Genomic DNA, 20823 nt, shown 5'->3' with positions numbered 1-20823 from the left:
ACATTACCAGAAGGGGTGTCCACTTCTGCTGAGGTTGAAGCTACATCTGTACAAGCAAAGAAAATAGGACGCTTAAAAATGAGAGAAAAAAATGTTTCCATGTGTCTTTTCATTGAGGTCTACTTTGTGGTCTAATGACCACATGGGCTCATTTTTTTAAATAGAACATGCTAAGTAAGAAGCTAGTCTCATTCACTAAAACGCCATAATGAGAGAGTCTTTACCAGGTAGAGAGGTCCTTTCCATTGAGGCTGAAGAGACAGCTATAGAAAAGAGAGAAGACGAAATTTAAATACCAGTGGAGAAGACTTCTGGGTTTCTGTTTTTCACTGAGGCTGTGCTGGGGACAAAATATCCGTGGAACAGCCTAGTCTGATAACTGGAACTCCAAGAAGAGGCACTTACAGGACGGCAGACAGCGTTTTACCTGGTGCGGTGGTCACAGTGTTTGAGACTGACGCTGCAGATGGACAAAAACAAGGCAGCAGTAAGACAGCCGTATCAGGCATACTTGCTTCTACAAGACACGGGAGATGTAAAAACGGCACGACTGGCCTGGCTTGTCTTCCTGCTTTCCAGACAGGAGCTATGGTGGGTGTCTCCAGTCCCCCAGTGTCCCCGGGTCACCCCTCTACTCCTGAATTTTCCTTCCCCCTGATCTCTCTCCCCACCCGTTGCTGCTCCCCTCAGCTCCATCATTTTGCCAATGCTAATGGGTTGCATTGCTCGTTAACTGACAACAGATAATTTAATTGGACTGTGACCCAATTACAGGGTTAAAGAGTAGCTAGGATTTGCTTATTTCAGGGGCCTGGCAACGGGTTGAAATGCATGGAAGAACAGTACCTGTTGGTCCTACTTCCCGAGTGTCATCAGTGCCTGCTCCAAGACAGAAAAGAGAATGAGAGATGGATTGAGTAAGACAGCCACAAAAGTCAGAAAAGGAAATCAGGTTTTTGTTTATTTGTTTTTGTTTTTTTAAGGATCAAAAACATTCTGTTCTGGGCAGCTGGGAGTGAAGTATCAAAACCCATCCATGCTGGTGAGAGACTGGCAGCCCAGTCAGTGCCTACAGGGTGAGGGGGCACCCTCTGCCTTCCAGTCTCCTGATGGATCATCTAATTGCTGGAAGCGCCAAAATTGAAAGCAAACGGAAAACATGGCATTTACTTGCTTTTGGCCTGTTATGGGGCTGAGGAACTTTAGCCGCAGAGCTGAGGCCAGCCTTTCACACAGCACCGTGGAGCCCGGGCCTGTGTGTGATCCTAGACGCACTCTGCTGCTTTGTCAGTAACCGTGGATGCGGACGGCCTTCACTTTACTAGCGATTGTGGAGAGTCAGCGAGAGCCTGGAAGCACTGGCCTTAGCACAGAGCCTGGCATGTGTTTAACACTCTCTGGACACTGGCTCCTAGTCCTACTGAGAAGACAGTGGACTGTCACCAGCACCATGGCATGTCCCTCCAGGAAAGGGCTGCCTGGTGATACAAAGCCTCTATTCGATCATCACAACTTTTAAGGTAGGATCTGGAACATTCTACAAGCACAACAATTTAAAAGAAGGAAAACTACCTTAGGGTACACTGACTTTGACTTAAGAGGGCTTGAAGCCCACAGCTCCTTCCTGCGTAATTGGCTTCTCCCTCCCCGGAGGCTGCTGGGGGTGGGGGTGGTGTGACTCTGAGGTGTGGTGCTGTCCCCACACTCAAGGACCTTCTGTGCAGACAGAGAATGCCAAACATTCTAATATGGGCACCTTTTGCCATGTTAGGCAGCTGGACTTTAGGTGTGGCGGCCTTATGTCCTGATGTACCAGGGATAGCCCTGGTTCATGACTGGTGTATTATTTTATGCCTGTTAATTATTTTAAAGTCCCTTTTAAATTCTCAAAAGTACTGCGACTGAAGGATAAATTACAGTCACCCTAACCCTTATCCACTGAGAGCTCTGGAATGTTCCCCGTATCTTGCTGCAGGACCTAAGAGGTCTGCATAGTAAGTGTTCTGGATGGTTTTTGTATTGAATTCAGTTGGAAGCAGATGGGCTGGTAGTTGTAGTTTGAGACGATTTTGTTCCAGAAGGATTTGCCCGACTGCACTCTCCCTTCCTATAAAGAAGACAGAGTCTGTTGTTTGGATCTCCCTTCTACACACAAAGCCAAGGCAAGACGTGAGGCTTGGCCATCTGTCTCTTCAGCCAGGATGCTCTGGTGGAGGAAGGTGACAGTGAATGGCAGAGCAGGGGGCGGGGCGGGCTGCCAGCCGGCCCTGTTAGTGTCAGTGTGGATATGTCACTCAGGGTGTTGGTAGTGTGGGTGGAGTCTGCAGGGCAGATTTAGAAAGATCTCCTCTCTTAAAGGGAAAGGATCTAATGTCCCTCCAAGGCACACATTCGGATACCTACCACTCTCCCTTTCATCCTGCTGGATGGCGCTGTACACAGCATAAAACCCCGTGTTGGTGATTATGGCGTCACTTCTGAACACTGCAGTCATGATGTTTGAGGAGGAGAGGAACGTGAGCTTGGTCCCAGCACAAAATCTGCCCATGGAGAGTGAGGCAACTTGCCGTCCATCAAACACTTCAACGAAGTCATAAGGGCACCCATGGCTGTCCTCTAACCTGAGGCGGAAAAGGCAGAGCTAAGCTCCCCAAGATAATCTGCAGAAATGTCTTACAAAAAATCACACCTTGCATCACTTCCAGCCAGAAACTGCCATCGTCCCTGCCCCGCCTTCCAACCACACATCTCACTAGTGGACTTCACCCCTCAAGTACTGCCCGAATCTGCCCTCCTGTCCTCCCCTACTGGGACTGGGCCAGGTCAGTCAGCCGCCCATCACCTCTTGCCTGGTCTGTTTCAGGAACCTCCAACTGGCTTTGAGTCTTTCCCTCTACCTTGAGTGTCTCCAGGATGTCTCCTGACTTGTCATTCAAACTCTGCCACTTCCTGGGGTGGTGGCAAGTGTCCACTAGGGTCTCACTGAGTGAAACTCTCAAGAGCCAGTGCAGGGAGATATGGTGACAGCTGTCAAAGCTCTGAGGGCCTACTGAGTAGGACTCTTCCCTCCAATGCCCCAAACTGCTCAGTTCAAATCAAGTGTTTTTCCTGCATGTTTCATCTAACCTCGGTGATCAGAGATGCCGTCCCTGGCACTGTATCTCGAAAGCTGTCTTCATGCCTTTCACTATCTTGTTACCAAGTATGTGTGTGTGTGTATTTCTTCATAGCACTTATCAACTTATCACTAACTGAAATTGTCCAGTGACTTACTGGTTTTCTCAAGTACCATCTGGAATGCAAACGCAATGAGAGCTCTTATCTGTCTTTTTCAGCACTATAAACCCATTCCTAGACCAGGACCTGCGCAGAAAGTGGGCTCAATAAATCTATGTTAAAGAACATCAACACTTACCTAACACAGTGAAAAAGTGAGGTAGGCACATTTTACCTGAACAAGAGTGGCCTTTGACACAGGCATTATAAATGCTCATTGCATAATATATAGCACAAGGGGTACAATGACATTAGTACACAGACTACTGAATTTGGAAACCTGTTTGTTGCAGAAAACATCTCTTCCAATGAAATAAGAGCCAAGTGCCTCAAAATAACTCCTTTTTAAATTAAGAAGAAGTGCTAACATCTGTGTGTGATGTGACAACAGTGTGGTAGTAACAGGTGACACTACAGGGCACACCTTACACCTTCACTGTGGGTTTCTCAGTCTCAGCACCATCGACACGGGGGATGGATAATTCTTTGCTGCCGGGGGCTGTCTTGTGAATTGTAGGAATCTTAGCAGCACCCCTGGCTTCCACCCACTATATGACAATGGCGCTCCCAACTGAGACATGTCTCCAGACATAACAAATGTCCTGAGGGGAGGTAGAATCATTCCCAGTTGACATTTACTGGAGCAAGTAATAACTAACTTTATGTCCTAAGAAACAGAAAGCAAGTATCGATAAATGTAGACTTAAAAACATCAAAACCCAGAAATCAGCAACTAAGCTCTACCTCTAAGCGACATCTTAAACAGTCTTTCGTTTGGGTGTTCTGAAATGATTGTAGAACGTTTCCACTGGAATACTTCCCTTGAGATTGCAGGACGTATGGGTCATTACAGTTATTCGGAATAACCATTTTCCAGAAGTGATGAAATGTTGCTCTGTGCCCCGAAAAACGTTAGCGCTATGAAGTTCATAGATTTGAAATATATGGTACCAAATCTTCTCACATTGCTTTCAACAAATAAATGGGTGTGGAATGAACAAACGATAAATGCGTTTTGCTTGTAATACATAAAGCTGCTTAACACTAGTCACGTCCTTCCCACTTGAAAGGAAGTTTAGGCATCATGTAAAACTAACACTCCACTGTCTACCCATTACATTTGAAGGCAGCATTTAACCACTCACATCCTGGACTGCTGCGGCCAACGAACGCAGATGGAAAGCAGTGGGAGAGGTCTGGATAGACTGTGCGACAAAGTCAGGGAGAGAGGATGACCCAGATGCGACCCAGTGTAGAAAGATGAAACCAGGGTTAAACGTTACCAGGAAAAGTAGTATTTTCACTAAAAAATTTCTCGTCTATATGTATGTGAATATGAATACATATGCGTGCATATGAATATGCACTGAAATGGGATAAATTCCTTTAAAAATGGGTGATATTTGGAGAAAGAAGTAGGAAATCCAATGTACATAATATGAGGAATAAGGGAACTGACGCTATTTGATCTGTAAAAGAAAAATCTTAGAAATAATATGATAGAAATTCTTGAAGGGAAGAGGAAGCAGATTTGTTTTGTGCAGCATCGGAGGGAAGACTGAAGATCAGAAAATGGTCATGGAGAACATGAGATCTGAGTTCAGCTGCAGGAAGAGGCGAGCCCCAAATGGAGCTGGCTGTGATTGGAGGGGTGAGGTCTTCACGTGTGGGTCCCTTGGGGATGGTGTCAGGATGTTCATGGGGTCTTCTCCGATTGCAGAGGAAGTTGGGCTCAGTGATTATAAGACTCCCTAAGCTCAGCTGACCAATTTTCACCTAAAGTGTGAAAGGATGTGTCACATCGTGCTGTTGGCTGAATGCGCGTGTCTTCTCAAAATTCCTGTGTTGATCCCTAACCCCCAATACGATGGTATTAGGAGGTGGGGCCTTTGGGAAGAGATTGGTTCATGAGGCAGAGCCCTCATGATGGGATCAGTGCCCTTATAAAAGAGGCCTGAGAAACATCCCTTGTCCCTCCCACCAGCGAGCTCATGGTGAAAGACGACCACCTAGGAACCAGGACATGCATGGGTCCTCACCAGGCATCAAATGTGCTGGTACACTGGTCCTGGACTCTCCAGCCTGCAGGACTGTGAGAAGTAAACTGCTGCTGCATATTAAGCTACCCAGTTCATTGTGTTCTTGCTACAATGGCTGAAATGACTCAGACACTTGGAAAGGTGCTCGCTTGGGCAAAGCATGGATTCAAATCCCATCTGGCCTTTGAAGTGGAGAAAGACAAAGTTGCTTACTTCAGGCTGGGGATGGTCAGCTCTATGAGGAACTTCTCAGCCAGGTGTATCACCCAGACACACTCCACATTGGTGGGGTAGTTTGTTGGATACCAAGGACTGGAGAAGGAGCCCGAAAGACTCGAAATGACTCCCCCACAAGAGTTACTTCCTCCTGTGAAAGCAGATAAGAGACTTGGGTTGGATTCTCTGGGCCCACCCCTGGCATTTCCCCAGGGATAGAATCCAGAATTCCAAGCTAAACAGCGAATCACAAAAGGGAAAGGACTGTGCTGGTGTTGACATAGTTGTGGCTTGGTGGATGGGTGACTATATCCCTGAGAGGGAGTAAGGGAGGAGGGGAGATGTATAACTGGTAGACACAATCTTAAAACTGCAGGTTAGACTGGAAATGAATGTGGATATGGATGTGGCACGTGTGGGGTGTCCAGCGATATGGCATCAATGGTCTCCCCAGCTTCCTGGCATGCAAATCAGCTCAACTGAGATGTAGACAATCCAACCACTTGCGAAGGCTCTGCCCCACCAACTCCTCCCCCTCAGGCCAGAACAGGAGATGTCTGTCCTCCTTTTATGAACTATCACCATGATTCCATCCTTTACAGGTTATATTTTCAATGAAAGAGAGTTACCTTGTGGGATAGGTGCTTGAGAAATGGCAGCTGCAAAAATCAAAACCAGACAAAATCAGGCAAGAGCTTAGCATGATAAAAATCATCCTATATGTAAGCACAGATGAATGAAGCCACCACTACTCTTGAGTCTTAATGCAGAGTGTGAACAAACTCTTCCCTCTCTTCTCCTTGATCTGAAAGGCAGCCTCTCCCCTTCTCTCAGTGATTTACCAGGAAATCACAGACAGTGAAGTTACATGATTGGTTTTCTGGGTCCTCCAACCCAAGGGTTGTCCTGAGACTGACCACTCATGAGGCATCACCCACAGTAACATCACTTGGCTTATGAGCATGCCACTGTGTCAGTAGAAATTTAAGAGATGCCAAAATGCTGCAAATGCTGGAAACTGGAAAGCTGAGCACCACAGTGGGGAAAGGTAAGTTGGACAAGTATTCCAATAAAGTGAGATGGGCTTCTTCCCACAGGCCCGCCTCTGCAACCCATACCAGAAGGGCAGCCTGCAGGGGCGGCGACTTTCACTTGGGACGCCCTCGGAACCTGAACTGAGGTAAGACGCCCCCACTAGTGTCCCTCCAAATGCAGCATAGTGCTGCCAGCCCAGGATAAGGACAGCTACTAGCCACCTTGCCTGGCCCCCAAACACTGCAGGGTGCACCCTGGACCTTCCCCACACCCAGGACCCTACTGAGGGGAAAGAGTGGCAGTAATCACTGAGTAAGTCTGGGGAGGAGTTGGAGGCAGGTGCCCAGGGCACCAGCTGGCAGGGAAGCAGGCAGCTGAGAGCCAGTCCTGGAGAGGCAGGACCACACGTGCTCTGATATAATCAGCTGGAACATTGAGTTGGGGGGTCACTGCTGCACATTGACTTGGACTAGGTTACGTGAAGAAGGTGTCCCCTTTCTCTGTCCCTGCTGTGTGGCCCACAGAGGAGCCCCAAGTGGTTTCACTTCCTACCCCCAGTCTACTCCTGACCCACTGGGAGAGTTCGACATTCAAGGCATCTTTGCTGTCTTGCAGGTTTTCATCCTCTAATCCATATCCCTGAGGCGCAAACCTCTCCCCTTCCTCCCCTCTCCATACCAACGCTCTTCTCAGCCACATGATGGAACCACCTTCCTTCATTCCCCTCCTCGCTCTGCTGTCCAGGGAGGAGCTTTCAGGATGTCATTTCATTTGGGAAATGTGACTCTTAGCTGGTTGTCCAAATCACTGGTTCTCAACCTTGGCTCCGTGTTGGAGTCACACAGACAGTTTTCAGTATTACTGACAGCTGGGTGTGATCCCAGAGGCTCTGATGGGACTGATCTGGGCTGCAGCTTGGGCAGCAGGAATTTTAAAACCTCCTTGTGTGCTTCTAGTGTCTAGGTCACTGTCTACCTGTGTCTCAGTCACGACTGAGGTTAAATTTCTTATTCACTTTGCAGAGATATTGGAAATTCAGTGTCAGACCTACCTGGGGGTGCAGAAGTCACGTCTGGAGCCTGGTCCCCAGCATCTGCATGGATTAAAAAAGAGATGTGTTTAGGAAATCTAAGTTAAATTTTATGAAGACAAGTGATGGTTTTCTAGTGTGGGCATACCTCAAGCAGGCAGGCTTCATGTTACACAAGCGAGAGCAGGGCCTGTTTAGACTCTGCAGAAGCAGCTCCGCACCTGGGAGAGGCTGCAGAGAACACGACCTGACATTGTGCAGCCCTGGAGTGCGGGTTCACAATGGAGCCCAGCTCTCAGCGTGCTCTGTCAACCTGGCTGAAGACACGCTCATCTATCAGGCCACCATCCTTAGCTTCCCTGGCCCTGCTCTGTGCACACCCTCCTTCCATCACTGAGATGCTGCTGGCTGAAAGGACCCGCCATGGGAGGAGATGTACCTGAGCAGATGACGCCAGCATCCTGATGGTGACCACAATTGTGGTCTGACCAGCCAGAGCTAGGGCACTGGCCAAGGTGGTTCTCGCTTCCTGAACATTGAATGCTGTCCAGCAGGATGTCTCCAGAGCCTGGGCCGAAGTGGGCCTTTCCAGGGGCAGTGATGGCCTGTCCACACCCCAGCTGTCAGCACACAACCTTGGCCTCGTTCAGGTCCCACAGGTTGTCAAAGATGGAGCCCCAGGACCCCTGGTGCAGGACCTCCACATGTCCTGAGCACCGTCTTGAGCCGCCCACCCAGCCGCAGCTCTGGTCCATCTTTTAAACAAAGTGGGATTTTATTTTTGACTCTGGGGTTTAAGTAGGAAGGATTTCTAGCTTACACGCTGGTGGCTAAGGCAAATAAATGCAAGAGCAAAGCTTTAAGGCTGTCTTAATTCCACAATATGTTAGGCTTAAGGGTGAGACAGGTAGGTTTGGATCCCAGCTCTACAGGTCCCCAGTTGTGTAACCTCTGACAAGTTACTTTGCCTCCCTGGGCCTCAGTCTCCTCATCTGTAAAATGGACTCTCTAGCAGCATGTATCTCAGAGGGCTGTGGTGACAAGTCAAATGGAGCATGAATATAAAACACAGTGCTCAGCCCCAGCACACTGTGGTTTCTGCAGATCTTGCTGTATGGTTCTCTGGCTCACAAACCTGGGCTCCCGGGGAAATAGGTTCCCAGCTGTATTTTTTGGACACAACTTGCATAAGCACTTGGATAAGTGTACATACAGTCCCTTAAAGGTGCCTGGCCACAAGGGTGTCTATGGCTTCATAAAACCCCAAGGAATGGCTATTTCTGGGCCAACAGGCCAGCTGGAATTACCTGCTGTCTCTGGGAGACCCCTAGGGATGGGTTTCTCTTACTGTCGCCACAGGCTCTTCCACACTGGCCTTCTTTTTCTCCAACACGTCCAACTGTTTCCTCCCTGAGAGCCTTTACCTTTGCTACTCTCCGCCTGGAATGTCCTTTCACGGTCATTCACTGCACATCACCTCCTCAGCAAAGCTGTCCTTTCCTGTTCAATCCACGGTAGCACGTCCTCCACCCCAGGCACTCTCTTTTATCTCACGTGGTTCTGTATTCCCAGCCTTACCACTACGTGCAAATCATCTTGTGCCCTGACCCTCCCTCACTCACCCACATTCACTCTACTGTAAACTCCATGAGGAAAAAGCACGGTACTGTTTTCTGTGTTCTCAGCACTTATAACTGGGCCTAGCGCACAGGAGGACCTCAGTAAGTACTACTGGATGAGTAAATGATGACCTTGAGCCAATGACTGGACTTGGACTTCAAATGGTGGACCTTACTGAGCCTCTCCAAGCAAGGTCTCTAACCTGCCTTTGAAGGTCAAATAGATAAATTCCTTTACTCAGAAACCAACATCCAACCCCCAGCCTTAAAATACAAGCAGGGAGTTACTACCTGACTTACTGGTGATCTGAAAGAGTTACTGGGGTTCCTGTAGGGACCCCTGAGAATCAGGGGTCTCACAACTGGCAGACAGTACACTTACTGGGTGCAAACTGGACCTGGCTCTGTAACGACTGCCTATAGGGCCATGGCTGAAGGAGTCCCCAAGCCTCTGCTTATCTGGATGAATCTCTGGTCCAATACAGGCAAGGTGTGAAGTGCGCCAGCTGGTGGAGGGAAGAGAATTCTCAAAAATTTGGCTTTTAGGTTCCAGCACCCTGGACAGCTCCCCCGGGGTTGGGGCAGTGTTAGTTGCTGTTGCGGGGAGAAGCAACCTGCTCATCTATACACAGGCTGCACATCACTGCTTTATTTCAATCGCCCATGTGGTCCTCTTAGTGAAAAAAATCTAGCAGCAATGCAGCAGGGCTTATGGAGCTAAGTGTGTACGGGGCTTTTAAAACTGAATCCCAGGCCTCTCTGCTAATAAGGGAGTTTCTTAAATTAGAAAATTATTCTGTCTTTTCAAGAACAAAAACCTACTTGAAGCTTCCTACCTGACTCTCTTTGGCCCTGCTCAATCGCATTGAACTGAGCATAAAAGCCAGTGTTGGTGATCATAGAATCACTCCGGAACACCACAGTTACGATGTTTGAGGAGGAGTAAAACATCACAGCTGCTGAGGCGCAGAATTTCCCCATGGACAGAGAGGCAATCCTGGGGCCATCGAAGATTTCAACTGAGTCGTAGGGGCATCCAAGGATATCTTCCAGCCTGGGCGAAGTTTAGTGCAGGGTTAGTAGCAAGTCAGAGATTCCTAGATCTTAAAGCTTAAAAACGTTGACAATCACAGGGTTAAATATTTGAATTATACTTTCAATTGTATATTAATACATAAAGTATCAATTAACTTTTGCAGGTGCCTTACTGTCAGATGAACTCTTATTATCTTTGAGGAATGTGTGAGGCTTGTGGTTACAGTTCAGTAACAGAAATTTCAAAATCGTAATGGTTTTGGCCAATCACAGCTTACATGGAACAGTAGGAAATGCACACTGCAAATAAATTAACAGTAAATCCTCCCCAATGATCAGCATGTAGCCAACATCACAACCAGATTTTCGTACCTATGTATTTCACAACATTTTTCATACTCAAATTCCTGGGGAGGGAAAAAAATCCGATTTTAAAATAAAAATGTCAGAAAGTAGAAGAGTATCTGCATTGTGGTAATTACTCAAGGGGATGTGAGTGAGGCCTGATTCTGAAGGATAACTGATAACATGACAGGATTTAGAGATGTGGTTCAAGGTTCTCACTTCATTGTGAGCGATCTGTGTCCTTAAGGTTTTAGTCAACAAAGACAATATGTTTCTAGAATATTCTTCGGTATAAGGCATATCTGACACCCTGGACTGAGCAACAATTCAGTGCACATTGAAGAGGGATTTTCATGGCATCTCACAGCATGGCTGTGTTTAGAGCATGGTGTGTGTCCTACACAGTAAGAATGGCATTGTACAGACTCCGCTTACAGAATCTTCCAGAAGACCTGGGCCTCTGACATTCAGCAGGACTAAAGACATAAGCCTTGGGTCAGTCAGTTAACCTCTCTGAGCCTCAGCTTCTTCATCTCTAACTGGGGAGACAAGGACATCTATCTTAGGGCTATGGTGACGCTGGACTACGGCAAAGCATACCAAATACACAGTACGGAGCCTGAGCACACAGCCAATACTAAATCATTGTCAGCTACTACTTTATGTCCTGAAGATAAAAAATGGCAGTGATTTTGGAAATTCTATTCTCTTTACATCACAGATGAGATATTGCATCCATGTAATATCTTTTACTTTGTGGCAACCTTTAGAGAATGCAGGGCTCAAGGCTTTAGTAGTTGACCGATGTGTATGGAAAGCCTTGTACTGCTTACTTAAAATTTAGATAAAGGAAAAAGAAGGTCTAAGAGGGTGAAGATTAGTACCCAGTATATAGCCACGGCATAGCTGATAAGGAGGATTTCTGTGACATTTTTAGAAAAAAAAAAAAGAAAAGGCATCATAATAGGATTAAGTCAAATATGTTAATAAACCACATATCGAATTTTTCAAGCTAGAAGTAACTCACTGGGCAGCTCTACAAAATCAACTCAAGTTTCAAACTAGAAAGAGTTTTGGGTTCTTCAAGTTTAACCCCTACATGTTCCTCACTAACACAAATATCTCCATTATGATTTCACAAACCAGTGTTCTTATTTAGATAGATTTTTCTCATCAAAAATTTTCTTACTTTAAAGTTGGGATCATGAGCTCTATATGGAATTTTTTAGCCACATGGATCTCCCAAACACACTGGATGTCTGTTGGGTAGTTTTCTGGATACAGCGGGCTAGAAAATGAGCCGGAGAGACTGGAAATGACCCCTCCACAGGAGTTACTTCCTCCTGCAACAACAGAAGAAGGACATCAGGATGTGTCCCCTTGACGTGACTCATGTGGTCCCAGTAGCAACCAGCTCACACCCAGTGGCCTGGTGAAGTCAGGCTGCAGCCCACCTGGGTGGACGCACAAGGCTGTCTGAAGAGATTTTTTGCCCAGACATCTCCTGGGAAGGAGAGTCCATGCAACCTAACTCTGGCGGATCAAGAGGTACTAATGTGTGAAAGCTCCCTGCCTTTCCCTCTCCTCCTCCTCCTGGATGAAGAAAACATCACAGTTGTCCTGTCCGTTTACTCTCCCCACCGTCTTTCTAAGTGGAAGGATTCTTGCTTGCTGAGAGAGAGGCAGAACAGATCTACATGAGAGTTTGGGGAAGAGAGACAAAGAGACAGAGGCTGAATGTGCCCTGGAAAGGGGCGAGTTTGAGGAGGTTTGGGGAGCAAGAGGCTCTGGAACAACTTTAGGGTCCAAGGAGTTGGAGACAAAGGGAAAGGGGGCAGTGTGGGCTGTTGGGGCAGTTACGACTGGGACCTCCCTTTAACTACTTTTTCATCACTTTTTCTGGGTAGGTTGTGTTTCCTTTAGCTAAGTATCTACTGAGACTGGAACTTACAGGTTTTTGGATTTATAAGATTTAAACAAGTCAAATCTAATTCTGCCATACTAGTTGTCCTATTCGTATAAATAGACACACATTTTCACACTCGCATATATATTTAAAGGAGCATGACACACACAAAAAAGTAGAAAAATTAGAAACCATCAAATTATTTCAGAGGAAATTTGAAAACATGATGTTTTGTTGACCTTGTGCCCAAATTATGAAGTTGATTAATTCTTTCTGTTCTTCCCGATTACCTCGTAATCCTCCCAGAAACCCACAGATTCCTGGTCTTTCCTATGACGGGCGATGGGAAGTGGTGAGGTGACAATCAGCCCAGAGCGCTACTGCTGATGGCGTCTGTAGTTTACAAGACCTGGGCCTCGTCAGACTGACACTGAAGCCCCCAGGAGTTGGGTGTCTCGAAGCCTCTACACGTGGCAGGGATGATGAGTGGGGCCCATCCTGGGTGCCCCCTGCAGGGCTGTACCCAGAGGAGGCTGGCTGAGGATGGCCAGGTGGACTGAGCCACATTCTCCTCAAGTCCCTTGTCACCCTCCTGCCTACTCTGACCTGGGCAGATCCACGTGCCCCCTTCCCAGCCTGCTCTTTTGGTGAAAAAGTCAGCATTTACAAGCATTAGAAGTACAAATGCAGTGCCCCTCAGCAAGGCAGTGGTGAGGACTAAGGGGCTCCTCCGGCTGAGGCCCTGGCTGGCTTGCCCTGTCCTCTCTGTATATATGCATTTTTATTGAAGTATAGTCATTTACAATGTGTTAATTTCTGGTGTACAGCACAATACTTCAGTCATACATGAACATACATATATTTGTTTTCACATCCTTTTTCACCATAAGTTACCACAAAATATTGAACACAGTTCCCTGTGCTGCATGCTCTGCCTTCTCTGGAAGGAGCTGTGGCAGGACTGGCTTGGGCAGCAGAGAAGCCACACCAGCCTCTCAGGGTCAGGTCCTGGGCACAATGCCGGGCATCTACTGTGATGGTTCTCTTGGCAAGGAGTTACCATTTCAATTTAAAACAACAGCTACCTGTCACATGATCCTGAGAAGCTGTGGAAAGACCTAGAAGGGAAAAAAAGGGAGATACTGATGACATCCAGGGAGAAATCGCTTAGCTTCATCTACAAGTTAGCAAAGGATTTCCTGAGAAATCAGTCAACGTACTGAGCACTAACTGAGAAAAGTGCGAAGGTACTGAGTGAATATTCCCTACGGCCCGGTGGCAGACTAAAGGAAGGCAGGCCACGAATGCCTGGACATGATTCGTGTCAAGGGGGGGTCTAGGTCCCCTCCCTTGCACCTGAGTGGGCTCGGTGGCTGCTCTGACAACAGAATATGGCAGGAGCAATGTTGTGCCTTGCGACACTGGCAGCTTCCACTTTCTGTCTTGGGAATACTGGCTTGCTCGTGGTACCAAGCCACCCTGGAAGAAATCTGACTGCCGTGCTGGAGGGACCATGTGAAGAGATCCTGACACCACCTGGGAAGGAAGACAGCCCTTGGCTGAGCCCATTCACCCGGCTGTCCCCACCAAGACATCAGGTGTGTGAGTGCAGCTGCCCTGGACTCTCCAGACCAGCCACTAGGTGACCCTGCTCAATGCTACGCAGAACAGAAGACTCTCGCTCCCCAGAGCCCTGACCCCCAAAACTATGACTTGTAACTAAATGGTTGTTATTTTAAACCACTGCGTTCTGGAGTAGCAGATGACCAGAAGGACTCCTTTCATGCGACATGGCCTTCCTCATTTCCCCATCATCCATGTCATTTCCAGCTTAGCCGAGTTACACAAACGAGAAAACTACAGATAAGCCTTGATTTGAACATCCACTGCCCTTACCCTGAACGAGGGTCTTTTAACTTCAGACGGCCTTTCTCCTCTCACTCATGACCCCAACACATATGCCCCGCAGAAATACCCAGAACACATCAAGGTCTCCTGCAGCCAAGTGTCCAGAGAGGTGCTTCTGTCAGTGACCTGTGACCTGTGCGTGTTCTCTGAGGCTGTGTGAGGACAGCCAGGTGCGTTCAGAGGGAAAGAGATGGTGCTTGAAAATTCTAGTTCTGCTCCTTTCTAACTGAGCTCTCCTGGGCAGGTTTCTTGATCTGCTTAATCCTCTGCTGCAAGGATCGAATACTTATGCAGGAACTCTGGCATCACACCTGCTGCTGAGCAGATGCTCAGAAATGTCAGTTGCAATGAAACAAAATGTCTTTTCATTTACCTTCAGCCTCATTTCAGAATTTACACTGTATGTGTTAACCTGATTTTTCAAATCTTTGGTTTTTATTACAGATGAATGTCAATCAATCATTAATTTATGCGATCTCTGAAAACAGGCACAAGTCGTAAGATCCCCAAGAGCACGTACTATGGGGTCCTACTGATGAGGGTCAAAACTTGCTTCTCCCATATACTTGCTGCGTGATCTCAGGAAAGTTACATAAACCTTTCATGTCTCAAATTCCTCTGTAATTTTTTTTCCAGGATTGTCTTGAAGATTAGCAATAATCTGAGCAAAAGGTCTCCCTTCTTTGTGTTAGTTTTGCCTGGTCTTTGTGTTGCTGGGGCCAATTAACAGGTTCAGTAAAAGACTGGTGGCTAAGAGTGCTGACCGCTTGGGTTCAAATCCACTGGCTAGTCCTGGGTACGTTACTAATAACTCTGTATCTCAATTTACCTATCTGGAAAATGGGAATAATCAAAGTACTTACCTCATGGGATTATCATAGTGATTAAATGAGTTACGTATGCAAAGGCCTCAGAACAGTGCCTGGTTCTTGGCATTTGTAAGTATTTGGTGCTATTGTTGGAGTTAATATTATTATAAAGTTACTTAGACTAAAAAAAGTATCGGCATACCTGGAGGTGTAGGAGGAGGCAGGTCTTCTGCATCTGAATGCATAAAGAAAGGCAACAGGTCACTCTCATTAGTGAATTCAAAGTGTGGAGGAGGTGGGGTAACCAGGGTGTGGAGTGGGGAATGAAGCGGAGAGGCCCACGGCCTTTTGGGACACAGGACTCAGAGCACTGCATCCTGGGCAAACCCACTCCTCCTCTGGCCTGGTCCTTGTCCTTGGTAGGCGGGGTACAGCAGCTGGGTCAGCTCCGCCTCGTGGTGGCCAGAGCTGGATCACTCACGGTTCCCCTTGCGCAGTATCCCCTGGAATACTCATTAGGAGGCAGATTCCAGAGCCTCTTCCCAAACCCAGCTCACCGCACTCTCTGGAGGCGGGCCCTGGGTTCTGCACTGCGACACCCTGGGGAGGGGGGTGCCCGCTAATCCAAGACCTCCTGTGTGCAGCCTGGAGCTGCCCGGGCCAGGGTGTGTGTCTAAGCCCAGAACCTGGCAGGGCAGACTCTCAAGACTGGTTGACGACAGAATAAGTGGGTGGGTGGAGGGAAGAAAATTCCTTCTGGGATGCACAGTTTCAAAATGTCTTCCACCAGCACATCTGAAACTACTGCCTGAGAGGGGAGGGGATACCTGAGCAGATGACACCGGCGTCCTCGTGGTGGCCGCAGTTGTGCTCCGACCAGCCTGAGTGGGCGCACTGGCCCAGGTAGCGCTCCACCCCCGCGCACTGGAGGTTGTCCAGGAAGATGTCCCCAGAGCCCGGGCCAAAGTGGGCCCTCCCGAGGGCGGACACGGCCCGACCGCAGCCCAGCTGTCGGCACACGACCTCGGCTTCATTCAGGTCCCACAGGTCGTCACAGACGGTACCCCAGGCCCCCTCGTGCAGGACCTCCACGCGTCCTGAGCACCGTCCTGAGCCGCCCACCAGCCGCAGCTCTGGCCAGTCCCCTGCAGACAGAGACCTGGTGGCTGTGGCCTCTGGGCACTCTGCTCGCTTCCCTTGAGCTGGCTGCACTCCCCACCCCCACGCCACAGTTAGGGATGGAGAACGCGGTAAAAGGTCGGTCAACTAGTCAACCTCTTAGTTGGCAGCTGATAAGTCATTAAGACTGCCTAAACAACACTTAACCTAAACTGTTCACTAAATGAGTATCTATTGGGCCAGGAGTGTATGCCAACCTGTCTTGGCTAAATGCTAAAAAAAATCTCAATTTGCAGAATGATCTGTGATTTCGGGAAGTGCTTTCTTTTGTGTGTGTGTGTGTGTGTGTGTGTGTGTGTGTGTGTGTGTGTGTGTTCGCCTTCACCTTTATGATAACTCAGCAAAGAAGAGTTTTGTTACACCAGTTTTATGTACGAGGACACCAACAGTTGGAGAAACAAAGTGATTCACCCCAAATCCCACATCTGCGAAGGAGCAGATCCAAACTCAGTTTTCCTGATTCCAAACATCACTAGTTTTCTTTTTCTCTCTGCTAGTCTACCTCATGGCCTCTAGGATGGCTCTGACCCTCGACTTTGAAAAAGTCTATTAGGATGCAGTTGTGAGGTTATAAATGATCAGGCCAGGCCATATAAAGAAAAGATACAATCCCACTAGAGGGCACTTGAGAGCCACTCAGACTTTGATGACTCTGAAAGGCACTGAAAAAAATGAACTCTGTTCACCATGGGACGCTAGACCCAAAAGATCCCAAGCGTTCCGAACGGCCCTGGAGAGCTGGCTCAGAGCCAGCTGGATTGCTGCAAACAGATGGACCACTTGCAGTTGGTCCAGTTTCTGCCCATGAAACAGGTACCAATGCCGGTAACAAGAGGAAAGGACGGGGAGGGTATAGCTCAGTGGTAGAGCATGTACTCAGCATGCATGGGCCCTGGGTTCAATCCCCAGTACCTCCATTAAAAATAAATAAATAAACCTAATTACTACCGCCCCCCCCCAAAAAAGGACAGTGGGTAAGAAAAGCATGCATTCCATGGCTTACCTGGTCTTGCTGTTACCATCCTGGGTGTTGCTGTAGGGACGGCTGTGGACACAAGAAGACAACTTGAGATAAAAAGGGAGGCCTCGGGCGAGTCACAGTGGCAGTGTCCTGAGATCAGCCTCCATGAAATGCCCAAACTCTGGCTGAGTCCCTCTTCATGTCATCTTTATAATAAGTGAGCTTGGAAATCAAATTCTCTTTACATGTCAGTCCTGACCTTTCTCTGGTGTGCAGGATACAACAGAAATAACAGTCCATTCTTTTGCCTGCTCACTGGAAACAGGACATTTAAATTGTGCCATTCTGTGTTAAAGTGCGTTCACAACTAGTGTCCTTCTAGAAAATAGCCATTTCCTTTGCATGTTTCTGCCCCCTTTTTTGGTGATAATTAACTTTCCATAAATGTGGAGTGCCTGATTAGGTGTGTTTCACTGTCTTTGATAAAAATGAAGGATTAGGAAATCAGACTGACAACTGTCAACAGGCAGTGACCCAATTGCTGACATGTGTAACTTGGTTCCACTATGAATGGGCGCCATCCGTGCGCACAATGAGTGTGGGCAGACTGTCAGCCGCAGCGGGCTTACACAGGAAATTAGGAAACATACATGAGAGAGACCAAACTATGACAGTATGAGCACCAGGAGTGGGCTGGAGAAGGAAACATGCATGAGGAACGAAGATGAAGTAACAACAGCGCACGTGACTCACTGACAAGGCGCGGGGTCCGAGAAACGGCCTCTGCAAACACAAGGGAGCTGTCGTCAGTAACTGCTTAATGTCAACGGCAGTGACTTCCCGGATCCACCGTGCAACAGTGGACCTCCTCTGTATTTCACAGCGTTTTCCCCAGGCTTGCTCAGTGGGTCACCCTGGCCCTTGCTAAGAGTACAGGAGAGTGTCATGAACAGCACCTTGAAAAAGGTGGATGCCAGAACTCCCCACGGGCTCAGCCTCTTTCTCTCAGTGTGAAACAGTGCAGCCCCAGCCCTGCGTGACCTTGGGACAATGACTGAACCTCTCCAGCCTCGGTTTCTTCATCTGTGAAAGGGGAAGAACCGTGGGTCTGTATGAGCATCACAGGAGACAACAGAAGTGCTCAAAAAACCAGGTTCTCAACAAACGCCCGCTCTTACTCTGATCACCGTTGTTGTCATCGCCTAACTGCGTTCACTGCGCTTACCCAGAAACCCGTGGCTTAGCTCTGTGTGCCTTCACACCACACACGTTACACACCCCACCTCTAGGCTCACACTGTTTTCTCACCGCTGTGTCCTCTCTCTGTTTCTCTGCTCACAGCCTAGCTGGGCTGAAAGCCAAGTCTAAGGCTGGTTCCTGCATTTTCCTTACTCCTTGTAGCCGACGTCTTTCTAATGCCTCTTGCTGAGATGTAGGTGTGCGTTAATGTAGTATGTTTTAGTGTGTTCTATTTGTTTGCCTTAACGTGCTGTTTTCTGTTTGTCCTCTAATTGTGTCACGTGCGTCATCCTGGACTCCCTCTGGGTTGTGCATGAGCCTCTCTACGGATGGGATCACACCTTTTCCTGTAGGTCCTAAAACATCCACCTAGTACTAGATTCAGAGTAACTTCAGAAATGGCTTCCTATTGAATGGGTCGCCTGCGACCAGATGTTTCTATGAAAATAAACAGCCTGTCATGAAGCTGCCAATTACTAAACATTTACCATGCGCATCACTACGTGGAGTGCTTTGCTTGCATCACTGCAGGTAACCCTCACAACAAACCCAAGAAGTAAGGCTCTCTCATTACCCCCACTGCACAGGGAAGGACTGAGGCACGGAGAGGTCAAGTCTCTTGCCCAAGGTCCCAGAGTCCCCAGGCAGAGACGGTCTAGCTCCAGGTCTCTTGCTCTTAACCACCACTCTTACCTTTGGTTTCAGAATAATAATAGGCAATAAAGGTTTTCCCTATGTTGTTGAAGCTTCGAAAGTACACAAGGGTCATTGTGCTGGAGGAGGACATGTAGGTGAGGTGGGTACCAAAGCAGGTCTTCCCCAGGGACTTTGCTGAGGATGGAGGGCCGTCCAGGATTTCAAAATATTCATTGGTACAGTCAAGGCTGCAGAAGCAAACACCAGCGGGAGACCTGGTCAGCAGATCTCAGAGGGAGGTGGTAAAGCAGACTCTGCTTTGTTACTATAAAGAGGCTGGGCCCGGATTACAAGCCTGCCATTCAAACACAGCAGGGGTGCCTTTTATCCCGGATCTTCTTCTCTCAGACAGACAGCCACTGCCTCAGGGATGGGATTTTACCTGAAAGAGGGAAGGAGTCTGGGGCGCCACGTGTACCCCTGCTGTGGCCCTGAGCAGCCCCAGACTGCAGGGGACCTCGAAACCCAGGGTCAAGGGCAGGGCCAGGCAATCGCCGGCCAGTAGAACATGGCTCCAAGTTCCTAACGACCTCCTGTGCACAGGCTTTCGGCAGCCGACCTGCCCAGAGGGACGTGCACCGCCGCACGTGCACGATGGAATCTGCTCAGCTTGCCTTGGGGAGGACGTCTGATTCTGCTGTTCTTTACTGTGAAGTTCTGTCTGGAATGCTAGCATCAGAAAACCATCTTCATGCCTCGGCCTGGTAAGATGTCTGTTCCAAATCATATTTTGATTAAAAAAAATTTAAGTTGTTCCTGAAGGTTGATTTCTGTAAGACATTCACCTATGAATGACATCAACCTTCAGTTTACAGTATTAAAACCTAAAATTTCCTGATTCATTAGGTCTGGGGGGTCCCTGGAACCTGCACCTTTAACCAGCAAGCTGAAATGCATACACACATACCCTCAGCCTCTCCCTCTCTCGCACACACACACCTATGCAAAGCATGTCAGGTGAATTTCACTTTAATTACAAATTCATAGAAGCACGTGAAAATCAATCATATTTCTATATATTAGAAACAAACATATGGAAACCAAAACCGAAAACAGTATCATTTACAGTCACTCCAAAAAAAAAAAAGAAAAAAAGACACCCTTAGAGACACATCTAACACAACATGTCCGCGATGTGTATGCTAAAAATGACAAACAGCTAATACAAAAAAACCCCTAAAAAACATCAAATGCTAGCCAGGATATGGAGAAACTGGGTCTCTCACATGTTGCTGGTGGGAATGTAAAATGCTAGTCACTCTGCAAAAGAGTCTGGCATGTTCTTAAAAAGCTAGACACACACTTACTATATACAACAACCTAGCAACTGACTCTTGATCATTCATCCCAGAGAAATGAAAACTTACGTTCTTGCAAAAACCTGTGTATGAATGTTCACAGAAGCTTTGTGTGTAACAGCAAGACTGGAAACAAGTGTCCTTTGGTGGAGGAAAGGGTTAAACAAACTCTGGCATCCACACAATGGAATATATCTCAGCAAAAAAAAGGGAACAAACTCTTGATACACAT

General features: G+C 47.7%; 1 protein-coding gene and 1 non-coding gene across 16 annotated transcripts in view; one reads left to right on the top strand and one right to left on the bottom strand.

Moving 5' to 3' along the window:
* Positions 1–20823, bottom strand: part of LOC102537295 (scavenger receptor cysteine-rich domain-containing protein DMBT1) — a 64872-nt gene that overhangs the window by 11843 nt on the left and 32206 nt on the right. For 12 of the 15 annotated variants that reach the window (XM_072972047.1, XM_072972051.1, XM_072972052.1 and 9 more), the window contains 17 exons: positions 19908–20006; positions 19291–19481; positions 18112–18141; positions 17401–17442; positions 16046–16363; positions 15421–15453; positions 13587–13619; positions 11785–11938; positions 10052–10269; positions 7618–7659; positions 6161–6190; positions 5529–5682; positions 2404–2621; positions 847–882; positions 428–460; positions 225–263; positions 8–46 (listed from right to left, as the gene is read on the bottom strand). In XM_072972047.1, coding sequence (XP_072828148.1) covers positions 8–46; positions 225–263; positions 428–460; positions 847–882; positions 2404–2621; positions 5529–5682; positions 6161–6190; positions 7618–7659; positions 10052–10269; positions 11785–11938; positions 13587–13619; positions 15421–15453; positions 16046–16363; positions 17401–17442; positions 18112–18141; positions 19291–19481; positions 19908–20006 — 1709 coding nt within the window. The remainder of the gene's footprint in view (positions 1–7; positions 47–224; positions 264–427; positions 461–846; positions 883–2403; positions 2622–5528; positions 5683–6160; positions 6191–7617; positions 7660–10051; positions 10270–11784; positions 11939–13586; positions 13620–15420; positions 15454–16045; positions 16364–17400; positions 17443–18111; positions 18142–19290; positions 19482–19907; positions 20007–20823) is intronic. The other 3 variants (XM_072972048.1, XM_072972050.1, XM_072972059.1) reach the window with 3 other exon arrangements.
* On the top strand, positions 17243–17314 carry TRNAL-CAG (transfer RNA leucine (anticodon CAG)). The gene has a single exon. It is a non-coding gene; the product is annotated as a tRNA-Leu (tRNA).

Source organism: Vicugna pacos, chromosome 11 (genome assembly GCF_048564905.1).
Source record: "Vicugna pacos chromosome 11, VicPac4, whole genome shotgun sequence".
Lineage (NCBI taxonomy): Eukaryota > Metazoa > Chordata > Mammalia > Artiodactyla > Camelidae > Vicugna > Vicugna pacos.
Note: the sequence above shows the minus strand (reverse complement) of the source record. Positions and strands in the feature narration are given on the sequence as shown.